General features: G+C 34.9%; 1 protein-coding gene across 6 annotated transcripts in view; it reads left to right on the top strand.

The window, feature by feature from the left end:
- LOC128858099 (histone deacetylase 4) overlaps positions 1 to 22,311 on the top strand; it is a 66,309-nt gene that overhangs the window by 21,835 nt on the left and 22,163 nt on the right. For 4 of the 6 annotated variants that reach the window (XM_054094075.1, XM_054094071.1, XM_054094069.1 and 1 more), the window contains one exon: positions 10,079 to 10,194. In XM_054094075.1, the coding sequence (XP_053950050.1) occupies positions 10,079 to 10,194 (116 nt within the window). Of the gene's footprint in view, positions 1 to 2,612; positions 2,702 to 2,729; positions 3,375 to 10,078; positions 10,195 to 22,311 lie in introns of those variants that run through there. The other 2 variants (XM_054094074.1, XM_054094072.1) reach the window with 2 other exon arrangements.

A 22,311-nucleotide genomic window follows, 5' to 3' on the forward strand; every position in this document is an offset into this window, starting at 1 on the left:
TACATATGTATTTTAATTTTTGTTTGCAAAATATGCGAATATGGCATAAATAATGAGCCAGCATTCCAAGAACGAAGCTATTAATGTGAAACACCTACATACATACGCATGTGCAAATACATACATATGTACATATTTATATTCATATACAAATGTGTGTACGTGCACTTGTTCATATGTATGTATGTACATTCAAAAGCTGTTAGACGAAGTTTACTTTTATCCTTTGAATTAACCCTGGAACTCAAGATGATTAAAAAAAAAACAATTAAAACACATTAGTAGTTAGTTTCATGATTTTAATTACGGGAAATGAGTTTGCGCCTACGTCATCCACGAAAGCGGCTCTTATTGTACATTATCCTAAAGTACCAACTTTGTTTTATTTTTTCTATTCGGTTTCCGAATTCGTAAAAGTTGCTGTCTTATATGGATAGATCATTGACTTCAAACGGCCTCACGAACTATAAGAAAAAAAAAAATCACCTTGTTTTAACCCTTTTCGGACCCATAGCTAAAATACTTCTGTAACTTTGAACATTTTTGGCCATAACATATAAAGTATTTGCCAGCCTAAAATAAAAGAAGCTTATTAATTGGGTGCCATGTGATTTCATAATTTTCTATGATTAGCACAATTGACGCATTCTCTAAAAGTGAAAAAAAAAATACTTAAACTTACTAAGGTTAAAATGCATTGCAATTTACTTGCACGGCTCCTTTTCATAAACGATAAAATGATCATTAAAATGACACAATTTATGAAATAGCGGCACTTTAATACAACACATACAGCAAATGGAGAGAAGAATTTCCACCAACCTGTATGATTAACGCATCAGGGTTAGAACATTTCGAACCCTTTCATCACGCTTTGATTCCCAATCACCAATCTTTTAAAAGAAGTGAGTTTTCGAAGGAGAAAGCTTTATGATAGTCAGCAATTTCGTTTTTTTTATCACTTAAATGGTTCTCGACCAGGAAAGCGTTACTATAATATAGACGTTTTAAAGTTTCTCTCAGCGAGAGTTTTTGGGAGAAGGCAAAAGAACCGGTGCCAATCTCAAATCTTTCACTTTTAGTAATTTGTTGATTAGTGAAACTTTATTGCAGTCTTTAACAAATCAAACCCTTCAACACGCACTGCAATTTGGCCACTATTTTTTAGAAGATCGTATGATGGGGGGAAATTTTGGTAACATTGACTTAAATTTTGAAGGACTTGAAATAATTTAACCTGTATAATGGGTCATTACTAAAAATAAGCTATTATTGTGATATCGATACGCATACATATGTATGTATGTACGTATATATTTCTACAGTTATGTTGCAAACAATAGGTGCTCGTATAAATATATTAACAATAATGTCATTTGTAAAATTTATACTTAAATGTCCTTGAAATTCCCTAATGTATGACTTTGAACAAAAAAAGTAATAATATAAACCGTTGTTTCTTAAAAACATACAAAATATAGTTGAACTTTTTTCTTAAGAAATAAAGTATACGCAACGTATACCACTTATTACTCTTCGCTTTTGAAACTTTAAAGTACTTTAAGAAATTAAGCTTATAAGAGAATGGATGTCTGGGCATGCATCATTACTCTTTAAAATCTATGGTTTCTCGTGCATATGGAATTTTTCTTGGACAACAAAAAAAAAATTGATTTTTGTCGCACACTGTTATAATGCATTTTAATTTCAGAATATTCGATTGTGAGTACGAAAAAATAAAGATACCTTAATTTTTATCAGAACAAAACATTTTATTAAAATGACTTTGTTAAATATCCTCCGGGACCGATTTGTATCGATTTGGCGTTAAGGCAACTAAGCTTTAACAGAGGGAAGTCGGTTTTGCATTTCAAAATATTCTGTGGTTTTTATAGTGGTATATTGTAATGTAGTGGTCCAACAGTTAATAAAAAATTAAATTAATTTGCTTCGGTATGGCTTTTAATATTTTTGGATGAGACTTGATGCATCTGCATCAAGTTCTATTTGTTTCGATGAGTTAAATAAGTGTGTACGCATTATACTCTTTTGCACTGAAGGTGTAATTTATCCGGCCGGAAGCCATTTTACTGCATTTGCGACCATTGTTTTAAAACTCCAAGCATTTCGGCGATTCTTCTAGAATGATGTTTATATATTCCTAGCCTTATTATTTTTCACATAACTGTACATCTACATATATCGAGCAGGTGTATAGAGATTTTGTGTACTTTTAGTATAAGCAATATAGCCAGTCCCACAGAATAAAAAATTTGATTCGATAATCGAATATTTATTAGAAAGAAGTAAACTGAGAAACAGTTGGAACGAATGCCAGACTAATAGAGGTTGTATACTCACGAGTGGCTCCTTCCGATTTCGATGTACAAACACACATGCGCCAAAAAGTCGGTGAGAGCATAACAAACGCATGCGGCCAATAACAACCACAAAAGCCGAGACACTTACCCGAATATTTTGTTTTTATATACAACTTTTGAGTTCCTAGTATTTACATTCATATACAAATGTGTATATGTATGTATGTATCTCCGAGTAATGGACAAGTTGGGTACTCACTGCCCAATGAAATTGATAAAGCACATTGCTTTTATTCGTAATTTAGCTCGTGCTCGCAACAGTCAGATTCAGTTGGCGGCCAAAAGCTGATCGTTTGTCGGTCACTCGGAATCGAAACACGGTAAATAAGAAATAAAAAAAAAATTAAAAAACAAGAAACAAATTAAATAATTATTTCGAAAAGTGATGTGAAACAAACCAGAAGTAAACAAACAACAACAATTGAAACAATTTCAAAGTAGAAGTAAATAATTGAGAAACGTCTCTTTTACATCGTTTAAATTTTTTATTATTATTACTTGTATTATCAGTAAACAGAATAAGTGAGAAGAAGCACGGAATAATAAAAACAAAAAATAAATTTCATCAAACAGAATCCCAAATATTGAAATCAAGTGTGACTTCCTTTATATTTATTTTGGTTTGCATTTGTAGTTATCAGTCAAATAAATAAATGTTGAAATATTGTCCTTTTTTCAAATTTGTGAATTCATTGTGTGGATATTTGTGGGAAATCCAAGTGCGCATATTTGTCTGATCTTAAATTTGGCATAAGCACATACATACAAACATACATATAAAAAATATATTCTAGCTTCGTGCAAATATAAATATAAATACATATATGTATACATACGTAAATTTCTAACCAAATAACGGGTACTACTTTAAAATTAAACTAAAAACGTTCGATATGTGTTGATGTTTTTCTCGTAAAAAATGTGTCTCAATAGTGTTTGCATTTAATTAAAAACTATTCGATGTGCTAATGGCGGCATTACCATGTTACACAGGTACATACATACATATGTGCATATGCTGATATATAGTAGGTTGATTTGAGAATGAAATAAATTATGTTATCGCTTGAACATGTAAACATACATACGTAATATTTTCTAAGCGCCGTAAACACGCGCTCGTATTGATGTAAATAAATACGCACATATTTACGAAAACTTCGAAATTTACAGCAAACAATAAATACTATGTACATACATACATACATACATTCATAATTAATTCATATAATTGATTGAAAACGCTTGTCACATTCTGCTCGCCGACTCTTGACATGATTATGCATTCGTGCACACATATATGTACATACATACATACGTATAGATAGAAGAAATGCAGTAATGAGATTTTATTTATTTAATGCATACTACGCATATTCATTGTACGCCTATACATATCTTCATACATACATGCGTACGTATATATGTATATCAACAAAAGTGGCAATATAAACAAATAACAAAATATGACAATAGCAGAGCGTGAGTGTGTGAACAGAGTCAACCTGTTTTAATATGATACATGCACACAGACATATGTACCTCATACATATGCATACATACGTCATATAAATAATGATATGTGCATCAATATTATTTTCTATTTAATTTCATTCTGTAAAGGTATATATTTTTTGTTTGTTTTTGTATGTGCAGCACTTTCTTGTTATTTTTTATCATGTCCCCGCCTATCATTCTTACCATATTATTGTACTGTTACTTGAAAAATTTGCATGTGCCTTCGATATTTAGTCAATGTAAATATTTGATTGTTAGCGTCTGTTTTGGTCAAGTTAAAAAAAAAAAAACTTGCCGAAAGCTTTAAGATGAACAGAAGTAAGTCACTTCATCTGTGTACAATATTCGCATTATCTTTCGTGGTAAATTTTGTTTTCATTAATTTTATATAAAAATACAGTTCATTATTAAAGAAAAACCTTATGAATCAAAGTTCCAAACTTTGTACAAAATTCCGGAAATTTTAACAATTTCCAACTTTTTATGCAGAATTTTTAAATTCTGGGCGCGCATTTTTATATACGAGGTGTGCTCAAAAAATAAGGTGAAGGTTTTAAGTTTCGTGCGCTACGTACATTCCACTTTCGATTATTATTATTTTTTTTTATGTTGGTACACTCGTCTCGAAGGTATGTTCACGGCTTTAGCAAATTTAGTTTTTTTGCGAGAGACATAAATAATACACGTGTTTTGCGTGTTCGGCGATTTTCTGCTATCGCCTTTGGGCTCTGCTAAACTCTTCATGTGGGACGATTGGGCTTTACTTTCGATGTCATAACCATATACCCATGATTCGTTACCAGCCATATGACCCTTTTAAGCAAATCTGGATCTTCGTTGACGTCATTCAACAATTCCTGAGCGATGCTCATGCGACGTTGTTTTTGGTAAAAATTCAGCAATTTTGGAACGAACTTCGCTGCCACACGCATGATGCCCGAAATTTCCGAAAAGATTGCATGGCATGAACCAATCGATATGCCGACATCCTCAGCAACTTCTCTAACTGTGATTCGACGATTCTCTATAACAAATTTCTTCACTTTCTCAACCTTTTCATCGGTTGTTGATGTGTTGGGGCGTCGTCATGCACATCTTCTCGACCTTGTAAACATTTTTTTGTGCACATGTCTTCGAGACGAGTGTACCAACATAAAAAAAAAATAATCGAATTTGAAATTTGAATTCAAAATTTGAACCTTTCACCTTATTTTTTGAGCACACCTCGTATATATATAAAATTGGCGCTTGCCCCCTTTTTGGGTGCTTGGCTGAGCTCCTTCTCCAATTTCTGGCGTGCGTCTTGATGTTATTCCATAAATCGAGGGACCTACAATTTATGTCGACTCCGAATGGCAGATATTTTTTTTTTGTGAGGGGCTTTTTCATGGTAGAAATACACTCGGAGGCTTGCCATTGCGTGCCGAGAGGCGACCACTATTAGAAAAAACTTTTTATAGCCAATTCAATATTAGTAAAGGGTGATCAATTTAGAGCTATCGGATTTTAAATTGAAGTAAAACGACGAAAACTCAAATTGATTGAATTCAATATTTATTATATTTATGTAGAACCATTCATGGAATTTATTTTTTAAAGATAATCTCTTTCAAATGTTGGCCTCAACTTCGCCGTAATTCGGCCATCTGTTAACACCAATTTTGAATAACTTGCTGGAGGACTTCAGTCGGTATCTCGTGAATAGCTTCAGTAATGTTGGCTTCCTGGTTTATCCACAAAGCTTTTAGACTTTACATGCCCCAACAAATAAAAGTCCAAAGGTGCGATATCACACGATCTTGGTGGTCAATCTACTGATCCGAGACGAGAGATAAATTGCTCACTGAAACGACGACGTAGTAATTCCATTGTTTCACGGCTGTATGGCAAGTAACGCCGTGTTGGTGGAACCAAATATTGTGGAGATCACGGGCTTCAATTTGCGGGATCACAAGGTCGTTTATCTTGGCGCGATAGCGTTCGCCACTCACTGTTACATTGGTGCTAATCTCGTCTGAGAATAAATATTGGCCGATGATTCCTCCAGCCCATAGGCCGCACCTAACGGTTGTTCTCAATGTACGTAATGGCTGTCCTTAAATGGTTTCGGGTTGCTCCTCAGCCCAAACACAGCGATTTTGTTTATTGACGTAGCCATTAAGCCAGGACGGGTATGTACACCATAAGTTGGCCTGAGCGCGTCGATTTTCATAATACAATTGCACATTTTGTAAATGTTGTTGAAGCGTAAGTGTTTACATGAAGAAAAGTCAATGAATACTACTAAAAAATTATGTACTTAGCTTGACAGTGACGTGTGATCTGTCAAAAAAAACCCTATTGGAATAAGTATTGCCAATCTGGTCACCCTTTATTACAAAGTGGCTCAAAAGTGTGGTTTATTTGTGTTTTCTTTTTTTTCGCTTAGGAGTTGAGTATTTTCTTCCATACAAAAGACTTCCAAACATGTGTTTTACATACGAGGTGTGTTCAAAAAGTATCGTGAATTTTGTGTTTTTTTCAAAATTATTTATTTATTCATTAATATCTATTTTGTCCCCTTCAAAGTAATCCCCATGAGATATTATGCACTTGTGCCAACGTTTTTTTCCAATCTTCGAAGCACTTCAAAAAATCAAATTTTTTTATCTTGTTCAGCTCCTCCTCGATGCCGTCTTTGTCTCGTCAATCGTAGCGTAGCGTGGACCTTTCATGGGCCTCTTCGGTTTCGGGAACAAGAAAAAGTCAAAGGGGGGCCAGATCTGATGCAAGGGCCAATTTTCGTTCTTCCACAAATCCGGGCGTTTCGGGCGAATAACTTCACGCAAATTGCGCATAACTTGCAGGTAATATTCTTAATTGACCGTTTTACCCTGTGGCAAGAACTCATGATGTACAATGCCCCGCAATCGAAGAAAGCGGTAAGCAAAACTTTTACATGCGACCGAACTTGGCGCGCTTTTTTCGGTCTCGGTTCGTGCGGCAATTTTTATTGAGGAGATTGAGCTTTGGTTTCATAACCATAAACCTGGAGCAAATTTTAGTCGTCGCGAGTCCAACATCTCATTAGCAATGTTCATGCGATGTAGCTTTTGATCGAAATTCAGCAGTTTTGGTACGAATTTTGCGGCGACCCGTCCCATGCCCAAATCATTGAAAAAAATCGAATGGTCTAGGTCCTCAGCAACTTCTCTAACGGTGATTCGACGATTGGTCAATACCATTTTCGTCACTTCTGAGAATATTTTGCACCACCGATAAGCGTTGCTTTGGTCCCAAGTAGCTTCTCCGTGTGACACAGTCAACATTCGGAATGCATCCGCGCACTTAAGTTCGTTTGTCACGCAAAATTTCATACAGGTTCTTTGATTCATCCTTTTTGAATAGGTAAAAATCGAAGACGAGCCGAAACACGTGCAAGCAAAGCAGCTGTGAACAATTAACTGAATATTCAAAATAGCCAAACTCGTCGGCGTAAGTGAAAGACATGAGTACCAACATATCGCCGCAAAAAAATCGAAATTCGAATATACGTAACCTGCAAAAATTCTAAATTCGCGATACTTTTTGAACACACCTCGTATATGAGTTATTTGAGAAACAACTCATTAGCATACCAACACATTCTTTTTCTAGATAAATCTTTTGGCCATAGCTTAAAGATGTTTAGACTATTCCACAAAAGTTATATCCTGTAGAGATCGACAGTTAAACACAGTAAATTAGCAGACTGTCGAATTTAACGCAGTGACTCAGCGTATAAGAAATACTAATACAAATAATTTGTGGATAACCAAACGAAGGAACTGCTTCCTTCATTTTAACTTGGATTGCGATAAAATAAAAAATCACTGAATTGACTCATAAAAAAGTATTACAATTATTTTTTTTTTTTAATTAAGTTTTAACGCGGTTTTTCTGGAAATTTTTCTTTTTAAGTTATCACCATCTCGTGTGTGGAAAGCAGTTCCTTGAATTATGATCGATGGAATAGTTCTTACAATGTTAACTTCAATAGTACATACATACTTGCATATGTATATGTGTCATACGTGTATTTATTTACATAAAATAGTATTTGTTGTAAAATTTATGGAGTTTATATTATAATTGTATACATAAATATTTGGCCACGGACATTCATAAGTGGTATATAATTTTTTGCAAAAAACTGATTTTCAGGAAATTATTGTAAATGTATGTATGTTAGATGTAAATAATATAAAAAAACTAATGTCATAGTATAATAATAAAAAATAAATATTTTGCTGCAGATGCATGTGACATTTTTGGTCCTTTAGGGTGTGTACAGGGTCCGGCACTCGAAGTGCAACCAATTAAAAAGGTCATAAATTTAGTTTGGAAAATTACTCTTATTCAATTCAAACTAAAAAATGTGTGAAAATAATACAAAATTAAGAATCAATTTACTTTTGCTCGATATGACCACCTTCTGCCTTGACTATGACCTTGAGACGGACCAGAAAGGAATCGCAAGCTACCCGAATGTTACTTGCAGGTATTGGGGCCCACTCGCGGATAATGGCTTTTTCCAGCGCCTCGAGACTGGTAATTTTTTTAGTTCGGACCTTGCTCTCCAAAATGGCCCAGAGAGAATAATCCATCGGATTCGCGTCTGGTGATTTTGAGAGCCATTGTGTGGACGTTTTGAAATTCGGAACGTTGTTTTTTGGCCATTCTTGGTTCACTCGAGCTTTGAGAGACGGTGCCGAGTCCTATTGAAACGTCGATGGTCTGCCACTGAAATGTTTGTCTGCCTACGGCTTCAGAGCAACCTTCAGAATAATTTTCGGATAATATTTTCGCATCTGCGGTTACAGCGGCCTAAACCATTACCTGTGGTGGGTGCTGCCTCCTGGTAACCAATCGATGATCAATCAAATTCTCGTATGAACGGTTGGTCAAATAAACCCTATCATTTTGGGAGTTTATGAATTGCTCAATTTGAAAAAATTTCTCGTCAGAAAACACAATGTTCGGAAATTTATCGCTTTCGGCCAAACGAAACAACTCCTTCGCTCTCTCAAGTTTGACTAGTTGCTGCTTTGGTGTGAGATCATGAGCCTTTTGGATCTTGTAAGGCTTGACTTTAAAATAATTTTTTAGTATGCGGCGGATGCTACGGTCAGATATTTTTAGTTCCTTTGCCATTTGTTTGGCACTTCGTCGGAGACTTCGTTTAAGTCGCTTCTTCACTTTTTGAATCATTTCACGTGACGTTGTAGTTTTTGATGACCACCTCCATGACGTTTCGCGATGCTACCAGTATCATTGTAACGAGTAATGGTGCGATAAACAAAAACTTTCTTTCAGCGTGCTCGAGCCCACGCTGGTTGTCATTTTCCAACCAAATATAATGCAGTCACCCTATTACGTTTGAAATCCATTACTGATTTTCTTTTTTCGCGTTTACTCTCGGCAAAATGTTTCCGCGCGCTTGTAAACAATATTCAGGACTGCCAATTAACAGACAGCTGATGCCCGAGCGGTTTAAAGTTGGTTACACGTCGAGTGCCGGAACCAGTATTAAAAACTCCTAATAAAAAATACCCGAGTACAATGTATTTTTTCACTGAAAAATTTATGAGAAAAGTACAAATTATCGATTTTTGTTTGCTTGCCTGTAGGTTCTCTGCTATTGAACCAAAATAATTAATCGAAACAGTTATACGAATGAAGTGACGTAATAAGAAAAAGCAAGCCTAACGGTACATAGTAATATCATAAGTAAAATGTTTGAAATGTTCGTTTACATCGTTTGATCAGTATTTTGAGTAACTGTACCAGAATGTTTATGTCGATACTTAAAATGTTTAATAACAAAACAGAATCCATTGGTCATAATTCGCGGAAAAGTTGATGTATTCATTTCTATAAATGAGTGCATAGAAAATTTGTATATATTTATGAACTATCTAATTCATTAGCCATAACTCGTAGTATGTGTAGTAGTTTTTATGTATCAGTATGTCACAAGGACCACCACAAACTAAAGAAAAGAACATCAAAACTTTTATTAAATTTTCTACATCCACTCATTCATTCATTTCTGTGTGCCTACACTATTTTGTAAATCATAAACATTTATTCAAGTATTGTTGTTGGCAAAAATATGATTCATATTCTGCTCTCTCAATTCGGTGCTTGCTTTATTGCAGATATTGCGCGCGAAGCCGGAAATGATGAACATTTACATATAACATCAGGAACAATTTCTTTTGAATACAAGCCAATGCAACCAAACGCAACAGATATAGATCAACAGATATTGGAGGTATGTATTTAACTGCATACATAAATTTACGCATATTTCTGTGAGAAAAAAGAAATTATTTCTTAAAACAAAATGTCAGATAGATTGTTTTGTCAAAAGATCAAAGATACTTACGTATACTACTTTTATAATTTATGTACATTAGAGTGTCTCGCCAAAAATTTGCTATTTTTCCCCCAGACTCGTAAAGTCTATTATATTTTATTACTACCGCCGAAATATTTCGGAAATATATTAAGATCTACCTGAACTGGGCCTATTTGAAAATACCTCCAAAAATCAAGTTCTTTATAAATAAAATTAGCATTTAAAAACATTTTTTCAAAAAAATAACCTACGAGAATAGAAGAGTTTACGATTAAATGGTCTGCGTGAAAATATTTATGAATATTTATGAATTTTATCAATGGAAATAAAAAAGTAAAAATTTTGTAGATATTTTTTGACATCTCTTGGAAAATGGGTTTACGGATTTTGTAACTTTTTTATTTAATTTTTGGAAGATAGGTTTAAAGAAAACTTGAATAACTCATCCAATTTGTTTTTTTTTTTTTTTTTTTTTTTTTTTTTTTTTTTTTGTAAGATAGGTTTACGGAAAACTTTAATAACTCAGCAAAATTTTGTTTTCTAATTCTTTTTACTGTTTTTTAGAATTTTAATAATTAAATGATTTTTTTTTGTAATTTTTTTACTTTGTTTTTGGAAGATAGGCTTACGGAAACTTGAACAGCTCAGTAAATTTCTTTTTAATATTTGTTTTTACATTTTTTTAAAAGATAAGCTTATGGAAAACTTTAATAACTCAGCCAAATTGTAAACAAAATTTAAACTTTAAAATTTAAAATTTAAAGCTCAGGTATTTTTTTTTTTTGAAGATTTTTGTTGGTATTTTTTACCTTGAAACTTGACAGCTTAATAAAAGTTTGTTTTTAATATTTGTTTTAGGATGATAGGCTATGGAAAACTAACTCACCCAAATTAAAAAGAAAATTTTTAAACTTTTTAATGGAAGATAGCCTTTTGAAGACTTGAGATTTGAATAAGGTCAGGCAATTTTAAGATTTTTGTTGGTATGTTTTACTTTTTATGAAAAATAGATTTAAAGAAGACGTTAAGAACTCAGCTTAACTTTATATATGTTTTTAATGTTTTGACTTTTCTTGGAAGTCAGTTTTAAGGAAAACTTTAATAACTCATCCAACTCGTAACCGATGTGGAGGTATTATTAGAAATGTATCTTTTCACACTTTTAAATTGTCATTTCACACCCGTTAACTTCTAATTTTTTTCGCAAATATCACTTTTTTAATTCTGTTGCTAAAATTTGGAAACATTTCTATGCAGACCTTTCAAGCTTAAACTCTTCTATTACCTAAAATGATTTTTTGGGGAAAATATTTTTCAAAACTAATTTTATTCATAAAAAATTCCATTCTTGGAAGCAATCTCAAGTCGGACCAGCTCACGAAAATCTTAATTTTTTTTTTTTTCAAAATATTTTTGCCGAAAGTGTTAGAATCTAATAAATATTATAATTACAATAAAAAAACAGTACCGATGTTTTTGTATAGATATAGGGAGTGATGGGCCTTAATGTACATACATTTGTACGTAATTTTCAACAAAATTTATTTCATATTTTCTTATTAACGCAATTAAAAACTTTAATATAGATTAAGCTCATTATGAGATGATAGTTGATATCACCAATTATTATTATTATTTTTTTTTTTTTCAAAAAGCAATTTATATTAGTCCTCTAATTACATGTGTTTTTATTAATTTCAACTTCTTTTTGATATCTGTTTATAAATATTTCTAAAATTAAATAGTGATAAAAATACACTGGACATATATGCATATGTATGAATGTTTGTAAATAAGTACAGATATGGTCGTAGGGCTAAACTCCATTAATTCAATTTCCTTGCATATAAACTAGCGTGTGAAATATGTATTAATGTGAGTAGCAAATGCGTTGGTGTTAAGCACAACAGCAGCAACGCCATCTACAACATTATTTGAAGTCACAACTTCCAAGGCAATTGCATCAGCATCAGCACCAGCACCAGCATCGACATCGTCGGCATCGCCATCGCCATCGAAATAGAAACAGAGGTAGAGGCAACAGGAATGCTAAAAGCAAAGGCTTCGGCAACCGTTGTATTATTTTTGGCTCATAAACCAGCTCTCCTCCAACCTATCACTCTCACAGAGATTCTAAATATAAATATGTACAACTTAATGAGTCTATTTATTGTCTCTACGAAAATGTGTATTTTGCGCATTTCTAAATAAAACGGCGAATGAGCTAAAAATAAAGTTCGGATGGATGCTATATTGTGCGCGCCAGTATCGGTGCACGGTCAGAGCAAAGCTAACGCGAGCGAACAAACCACCAAATCGTAAGTTAGGGCTCGCCACGGATACGGGACCGATATGTATTTATATATATGTATCGTTTGATCGTATATATGTACATATGTACGTGTGTGTGTGTGTGTATGTACAAGTGTACTATTTGTGTTATTTCACATGTTTTACATCAACGATGGTGTTCCCAAGAATACATCAAGCAGTGTAAGTGGTGCTATAAATTGACTTTTGTATGAATAGCTACTGCACTGCTTTGATTTGTTTTTTATTCCTTCTGTACTCTATTCCTTTTGTCATCCTTCAGCTAAACACTTTATCGACTACATACTTTGACCTTATCTTTTTGCACATCTCCATCGTAATAGATTTAATTATTTTCATAACCTTACTAAAACAAGTTTGACGTTGTTGTTCTTGTTGTTTTCGCCTCTCATTAAGGGGTATACCGTTCCAACGAACGACCTCTCGTTTTAATTGCAGATATGCATACATAATTGCATTGCACTCACACCTGCAGATTTGTCACACGATATACTGTTATCTGATTAAAAAATTGATGGTTGGAATAGCTTATTGGACATTTTATTGATATTTTTTGTGTATCATTAAAAAAAAATTTCTAGGGGATTAGATAATAGACCTCAAAGTATTGACTAAGAATAACGCATACATCACGCTCTAGTAGAGAGGTATTTACGACCAATTGACTGACGCATCACTTGTAAGGAAGAGATTCTACGTAAGTGAATCTGCTGGTTGTTATTGTAGCAGTTTACAAAACACTGCCCTTTGCGGTGGAGTCATCAGTCGTTGGTGGTAGATTTGTGAAACAAACTGTAGGTAATGTGAAAAACTGGCGAGTGCCATGATTAGTACCTTCACAAACCGTCCTAGCTCATTAACTCCAGCGGCTAGTCGAAAATTTTGGTAGAAAATAATACTACATAGTACAATTGTTCTATGCCTATTCATTCTATACATAACTGCTTGGCCCAGCCGCAACTCTTATTGGTAGTGGTAGGTTTTAAATGAACACTTTCCGATATGCGTCCACGTTGAGACTCAATATAATTAACATCAAGTAGTCCTCTTTGCGCTAACTGTCTTGATTTTGATTAGGTAAAATCATCAGTGCTTCTACTCCTTGGAAGCTCAGCTTTCACGAGTTTAAAATTTTGGCGTTTTGGCTGAGGAGCGAGTGACCAGGCTTGGATAATAGCCCCCTGTTTTATTGTTTTTTATTAGCATTCGCTTTTCCATCAGTAGTAAAAGACTTCGTTTGTATAGGAAACAGCATTAAAACCGATAACAATGTCAGCCTTGAAATTTAACGAAAAATCTCTCTTGCCATCAAGTGCTACTTTGGACTAAGTATGCAATTGAGTAGTATAGTCCTCTCTCGACGAACAAAACTAACACTCACAAGGCTCTCATAATGCCCGTTGTAGCAGCATAACATTCCCCATACAAATAAGGAGGAATGCTGCTGAAGTGACAGCCCTTGGCCGGATATAATTTCAGGTCGTTCCGGTTACTTAGAACCGACTGTCATGGGAACGCTCACCATGCCCGTCCTAATGTATGGCACAAAAGCTTGGACGATGACAATATCCAATGAGGCGTCATTTGGAGTGCTTGAGAAAAAGATTAAAAAAATTATGCGGAAGATTTTTGGATCTTTGCACGTTGGCGACAGCGAATATCGCAGGTGATGGAGCAAGGACGTAGATATAGCGCAGCGAATAAAGATCCAGTGGCTACGTTGGCTGAGTCATGTCGTCCAAATGGATACAAACGCTCCAACTCTGAAAGTATTTGATGCGGTAACAGCTGGTGGTAGCATAGGAAGAGGAAGGCCTCCTCTGCGTTGAAAAGATTAGGTGGAGAAGGACTTGGCTTCACTTGGTGTGTCCAAAAGGCGCTGGTTAGCACGAGAAAGAAAGAACTGGTGCTCTTTGTTAAACTCGGCCAAAATCGCGTTAGCGGTTATCGTGGCAACCAAGAAAAAAAAAGAACTCCCAGTAGTCAACATTCTGGTAGCTCTGTTTTCACAGACGGATCCAAGATGGAATCTGGAGTGGGAGCGGGTGTTTTCTCTATATCAGCCAATATTTCGGAATCCTTTAAACTGCCGGAAATGAGCAGCGTTTTTCAAGCAGAGGTCTTCGCGATCCTCCAAGCATGCAAAATGTTTAGGGATCGCTATTGGGAGGAAGACATTAATATTTTTTCCGATAGTCAAGCTGCAAGTCTTCTGGTAAACTCCTGTAAGGAGGAAGTCCAAAGTCTCAAACGTGCGGAAACATTTCCCTTATCTGGGTTCAGAAATATAGAGGGAAATGAAATTGCCGATGTGCTTGTCAGGAAGGGGTCGACAGAACCGGTTTCAGTTGCCCTGTTCTCAGACATCGGTGTCCCCTTGACCGTTGTTAAAGGGAAACTACACAATTTCTTTAAAAAAAAAGCGCAAGACAGATGGAGGTCTGTCTCATCGTGTTCTATTACGAAAACACTATGGCCTCAATACGATATAAGCAAAAAGCTTAAGGTAATGGGAATCCCCCGCTATTCAATTTCCTAACTCATTGCGGTGTTCACTGGTCACTGGGTGATCGATACTCATGCGGAGAAGCTTGGAATTCCGTATAACCCCTATCGCAGAATTTGTGGGAATCCTGCAGAGAAAGAGGCTGTTGAGCACTTTCTCTGCAAATGTCCGGCTCTGGCGGCTAGGCGCTTGAGATTCCTTAGCGTGCACTTTGGGGATGGCTTGAAGAAATTCTCCAGCTTAGATTTCTTTTCTCTCCCCTACTACGTCAACAGCACTGGATGGCTGTAGACGGTTTTCTCTTTCCTAAATTTTTTCGTAGGGTATCAAAACGGCAGTTAAGTGCTACTTGTAGTGTACTAGGGGTACTCTTGCCATCTAACCTACCTACCTACCTAGTCATCATTCGAATATCTCGTATGTCTCTTTATTCCCTTTTTTCGTTTTATTTCAGTACTTTCTTGCCAATAAAAACGATACTTAATCAAATTAATTTAATTTGAAATGACTAGACCTATAAAAAAACACCTTTTACACATAGACTCCATACAAAAATGAATTTGTATATATGTATGTATGTACAATACATAATGTACATATATGTGCATATTAGTTACTTGATATATGTGTGTACATACGCATTTATTCAAATTTTTATATGTATTGTACAATTAATTATAATTTTCAAGAAATGGCCGCTGTGAAATCAAATAAAAAAGAAATTCATGTGCCAAATGTGATAACGCTGAAAGTCCAACATTCATAAAAATATATTTTTATATTCGCGCTCGTGTCTACATACGTGCATACATACAGCCTCGTATGCATGTACATATGTATTTACACCCACCCAAAAGAGTGCAGAAAACCCTAAACAAAAAATGTAGCGTATGCACAGTGGGAGGAAAGACGAAAAATTTGTAAAAATTTATAAATTAATTAACTATTGATCCGCCATTATTATCAGTTTATATTCTTTAATTTCGCGGCCGCCGTAACCGAATGGGTGGGTGCTTGACTACCATTCGGAAGTGCACAGGTTGAAATGCCGGCCATGAACCATCAATTGATAGTATTTTCTAATAGCGGTCGCTCATCGGCAGGCAATGGCAAACCTCCAAGTGAATTTCTGCCATGAAAAAGTTTTTTTTAAGTAGCCAACTATCAGCTAACCTCAATTGTAAACACGAATCAGCTGTTTAGGTTAACTTCTTACCAATGGAAACACTTGACATTAGTCAAAAATAACATAGCTCTTAACTGTAGTTAAGATTTTAGGCTTTAAATCTTTAAATCAGGGAAGTAGGCTTTTGATCTATAAACTCATTTACTGTTTGTTCACAGACTCCCTTACGAACTTTATAAATATTTGCTCCCCCGATCGTTATCAGACTCCAACCAGAACCCATCCCAAATGAAGAGCTTTAGCTGCCTCGTGAGTCGCGCGTTATGCTAACACAGTTACCTTCTAGCAATTTGTGTAGGTTAAGGGGACAGATACCTGTAAACGGCCATATTTCCCTGATTTCCATTAAAATTATTTAAAATGAAGAAGCCGATATATTTTTTTCAAAATTGGCATACAGTTTATTTATACATTAAAATAATAAATATAAAAACTTTTTTTTATTTTAATCATTTAAAATGGCGGATGTACACTCAATTCTTCCAGGAATGTAGCAGCGGGGTTTCTCAATCGGCGGGCATTGTAGCATCGGCGTCAGTAACCTGAATACAAAAAACCAAATTTTTTTTTGTTTATTAATGTCATAATTTCTATATGAATTAAAAACAAATGGAAAAAAAAATTCGCGGAATAAAATGTTTAAAAAAATGAATTTTGGGGCGAATTTTCCTATTATTTTTTCGAAAAATTTTCGAAAACTTAAATTCATATAGAAAGTAATATCATAAAAAAAATGTGTGCAAAATTTCAGGGAGATCGGTCAATAACTTTTCGAGTTATCGTGTACGCCAATTCGAAAGTCGGCAACGTAACTATACCTCTCCCAGCGCTCGAACGCAAAGAATAGAGTCGTCACGGTTGACGATCTATATATAATATAAGAAATTCAATTCAATTTTCGTTCTAAACATTTTTTGACACATATTTAAAGGATTATATTAACATTTTATGAAAAAAAAAAAAAAATCGAAATTTTACAGGTATCTGTCCCCTTAAACTCTGTTGTCTGGGCCTACCGGTCCACTTAGAAGGGTTTTGTAAACTGCTACAAGAAAAATAACTAGTTTAATTTCAAAATTCGCATTATTTTATTTTTAGTCTCATACTTTTCTGCCAACCTGTATTCATTGAAATTTTCATAATGCATTTTAAAGTTGATCATATCCATTTAAAACAAAAACTGCATTTCTATTGAACTGTTTTTTTTTTTCACGCGTAAACAATTTGTTTACCTTCTCTACTTATAAACCGTCAGTTCGAAAGACTAGTTTTTTTATTTACTGAATACAAATATTTGAGATAAATATTGAAAATTTCTCTTATGAATGGATTTTATTTTAAAACTACAGCAAAAGATAGAAAAAACCATTGACACTACGGAATTTTATAAAATGTTTATAAGAGGAAAATTCAATATGTTATAAATTTATAAAGGGTGACCAGATAGCAATGATAGTTGAAGTTACCAATGTTATCCAGCTGTCAAAATATTCAGTAAGGTTTGACATTTCATCATACATTGTTTTATGTTTGCCGAAAAATATCGAAATTCCGGCTCTGTTGTAAATACGAAAATCCGCATTTTGACCGAAAAAATTATCTTTTTAAACCAAGTCTATTTTTGGCTCGGTGGCTATGTCCACAAGATAAATTGTCGTTATTGGAGCGAACACAATTCACAAAGATTGATTCTTTGGTGCAATTTATGGCATGACGGCGTCACTAGACTTAACTTTTTTCGAAAGTGTAAAGGCGACGCCAGTACAGTCAATGGTTCTTGGTGCAGAGCGATTTTAACCACCAGAACTCATCAACATCGATATATCTGAGTCGTGGTTCCAACAAGATGGCGTTTCCTGCTATAAAAGCAACGTACCGCTAGAAGTTGTGAAAGAGAAATTTTACATTAGAGTCATCTCCCGACGATCATGCGACTTGACACTCCTCGAATATAATATTTTCCCGTTAAAAAGTCAACCACTTTGGACCACCTCGAGGCCAACATTCTACACGCTTTTGCCGAGGCGGCTATATGAATAACAACTCCAAATGGCATGAGTGTAGTTTGAACTTAAGAACTAATAGTTTTATTTAAATTTCTTTTTCTATCGTTCCTATCTGGTCACCCTATAATAGACATCTAAAGTCAGTAGAGAACATTTATTATTAGATGACCAGAAAATGTTTATTATTTATTGTTAAAACAAGTACGCTGGTTCAGCAATCTACACGGTCACTCGTTCCTGAACCTTTTCTAGTAATAAATGTTGCATGAAGCAGGCTTTTACGTAAAACGAAGTTGAACAGAGTCGTGAAATTAAAAATTAGCTAAGCACTAGGAAAAAAATATGAGTACTTTAATAAGTTCAGCCGATTTGTGTTTGGAGATGGAGCAGAAAAAAGTAAGTACTAACTAAATTTGTAGCCGAATGGTTGGTGCGTGACTGCGATTTAGAACTGCGTAGGTTCGAATCTCCGCGCATGAAACACCAAAAAGATAGAAAATGTGTTTCTAATAGCGGGGACGGTTGCAGGCAATGACAAACCTCTGAGTGTATTTCTGCCCTGATAAAGCTCCTCATAAAAAACAAAACCGTTTGCCGTTCGGAGTCGGCTTGAAACTGTAGGTCCCTCCATTAGTGGAACAACATCAAGACGCATACCGCAAATAGGAGGAGGAGCTCAGTTAACTATATATACATACATATATATATATATGACGGGTGATCATTTTAGAGTCATCGGATTTTAAATTAAAATTAAACACCGAAAATTCAAATTGATTAGGCAATCTTTATTATTTTTGTGTAAAGCTACTCGCCACAACTTCGCCATAATTCGGCCATCCGTTAACACCAATTTTGAATGACTCGCTGGAGGACTTCGGTCGGTCTCTCGGTCTTACTTTAGTAATGTTGACCTCCAATGTCTTAATCGAAGCTGATTTATCCACAAAGCATTTAGATTTTACATACCCTCACAAATAAAAGTTTAAAGGTGTGATATCACACTACTTTGGGGGCCAATTCACTGGTCCGAGACGGGAGATAATGGTGGTGGAGATCACGCGCTTCAATTTCCGACATCAAAACGTCGTTTATCCTGGCGCGATAGGCGCCTCCAGCCCATAGGCCGCACCAAACGGTTGTTTTCAATGGACGTAATGGCTGCTCTTGAATGGTTTCGGGTTGCTCTTCAGCGTTGCGATTTTCATAATACAATTGCACGATTTGTATACGTTGTTGAGGCGTAAGCCTTTCTATGATGAAATGTCAATAAATACTGGAAAAAAGTATGTATTTAGTTTGGCAGTAATCACGTGTGATCTGTCAAACAAACCATTTTGGGAAGAACTACCTCCAATCTGGTCACTCTTTATATATATATGTAAGTATATTAAAACAAAAAGTTTTAGGTTTATCGAAGTGGTAGCGGACATACAACTCTTTGTCTCTAGTTCACAAGGCTACGCCTAATGTTATTTTTGTTGGTTAGCTTTAAATCCAGCGATACTAAAGTCTTTTTTCCAGTGTTTGTAAGATGTAAAGTCTTATGCAGTTTGCATAGTTTTTATGCATATTATTCCCTCCCAGTTTCTACAATTTATAGTTTTTATTATTTACTTATTTTCGTTTCGGTAATCTCGAAAGGTTAAGATGAGTAGGTGATTGGCTTTTGCCTCCGTCAATATATTAGTAAATATGTAAATCTTACAATATTAAGTTAATTGACCCTCTAACATCTTATAAAAAATTCAATTAGCGCTGCATTTCAATAGAGTGCCACTACCAAGCATCATTCAGTTAATTTTTCTTTCGGCACTCAAACACTGTTTACATTTTTATTAACAATATATTAAAGTTATTACCGAGTTTTGGTGGGAAATATAATAAGAAAATGATTACCTTGTGTAAAGAAAAAGTGAAGTTTGAACCCTAAGTGTATTTAGTGATTGAAAAGCGCAAAATTATAAGGCGTTTTTTGTTAATAGCTTTTGAACGGTGAAAAAAAATCTATTCTTTCCTTCAGATAAGTAGTACTAGGGTCAATATTGGGCACCAATTCCCACTCGACTCTTTTAGACAAATTTTACCATGTGCCACACAATGTAAACAATTACCATAATTACGAATTACGATTTTTTTTAATGAAAAGAGTAAACCTTGCCATTAAGCATGAAACCCAATTTCATTCAAATGATTTCCACGGCTGACTTTACAAAGGACATTTTTGCACTACATTTTCGCGAATTTCGGCCCTTCTCTCTCTCTTGAATTGTCTCTGTAAGGTTGACGTCACATTATTTCTTAACGGAAAAATTAAGTCAATTAATATTTGTAAGTGTCCAACTATAAACTAAATTTCGGACACATTGCGGATGTTATTTTAGCTGTCAACGTCATAAAAATCGACAATTAAAATTCCAAACGCTGCGATAATGCTATGTTCTCACGGCACGTAATTCGCTCTCTAAGAAATTTGCGAATTATCCTGTTTCCACGCCGCATTGCTAAATCACTTTGGCAGCTCTCCCCCTTCTTGTTCTATGCCATAATTATTTGCTGAGAATATTGCTGATGAAGAAGAAAGGAATTTAAAGGTAAGATTTTACTTAATTTATTCCTTCCATTTCCAGCAATAAGAAAAAGTGCCAGGCCGGCGAAAGATCCTTAAAATAATAGAATAGATATGAGGCGAACAAATAAACGGGTTGCATAGCTGCCGAGAAAACAGCACCATACTTCTAAAAATAGTGCAGGAGTTGCAGATCAGGGATTTTTGTACTCGGTGGTGGAGGCGAATACCAAAACGCACAACTTGAGTCCACGGTACCATTAAGGCATTTACCTGTTTTTATTGTTAATAGTTGTTGTTGTTTATTGTTAAGACTAGTACTAACTTCACAACCGGGAAATTTCGCCAGCAACATACATTTGGCTTGCCGTGAAATGTTGCCAACAACATTGATTGTCAAATAAGAAGAAGCGTTAAATTTATGAGCATCGCCTCAGAAGTAATTGGATAATTTTGTTAAGATAGATGTTTTTAAACAAATTAATACACATATACATATGTATATTGGAACACGATTTAATTACAGTCTTTGCGAAGACGTTTCGCTTAAAAATGTCATATTTTCAGAGTATTCGAGCTCAGTCACTTCACTAGCAAACGAACTTTCAGTTTGCGTTAATTATATTTTTCTGACGACTACAATTCACACGAATTGACTACAATCTGGCGTTTTAGTATTTTATTTACTTAAGCGTACATTTAACGAGCTGTATTTATTATTTTCCCGCCTGTGAGTTAACAATAAGCTTTCTCAATAAGAGAGAGCCTCTTTCCTATATAAATTAGGAAGTGAGCTCACCCTTAAGCTGAGGTAATCCTCTCGCTTTTTTCTCTAACCTAGGGCCCCCACTTTTCCTAAGTAAATGATCGTCAAGGCGAAATGACGCAAAATTCCGGATGTTTTCACGACAGTGCCATAAAACTTAGTCGTAAAAAATTACATAATAAAATTGGGGCATAAAGTTTTGTAAATTTGGCGAACTAAATTTTGTTTTGCGCAATAAATGTAAACAATTTTATGAAGATTTTCGAAACTATACTTCCCAAAAAATAAAAGTTATTATTCATTGACGTGTTTACCGGATCTGCTAAGTTGTGAGTGTTTACAAAATATGGACCCACATTTTAGTCTCGTAAGAATCAGAAGAAATTTGGCCGGTTTTTGTCGCTATTGAAGAAGTTCTCCTTCCTTCACAGCCCCAGGCCCTTCATGAGACCGAATTTGTACCATCAAAAATATTTTGTTAATGCTTTGAAATGTGATAATCGCTTGGTGCCACCTTGTCTCGACTATACGGCGGATGCGATATAACTCACCCTCCACGATTTCGGAGCTCTTGGCGTGTTGTTAAAGATATGTTGCACACTGGCGGGGTAAAAAACATCTTTCTTATTCTCTAATTACCAAATCTTTACGTGTCAGGCCAATTTA

The sequence above is a fragment of the Anastrepha ludens genome, chromosome 3 (genome assembly GCF_028408465.1).
Source record: "Anastrepha ludens isolate Willacy chromosome 3, idAnaLude1.1, whole genome shotgun sequence".
In the NCBI taxonomy this organism is placed as follows: domain Eukaryota; kingdom Metazoa; phylum Arthropoda; class Insecta; order Diptera; family Tephritidae; genus Anastrepha; species Anastrepha ludens.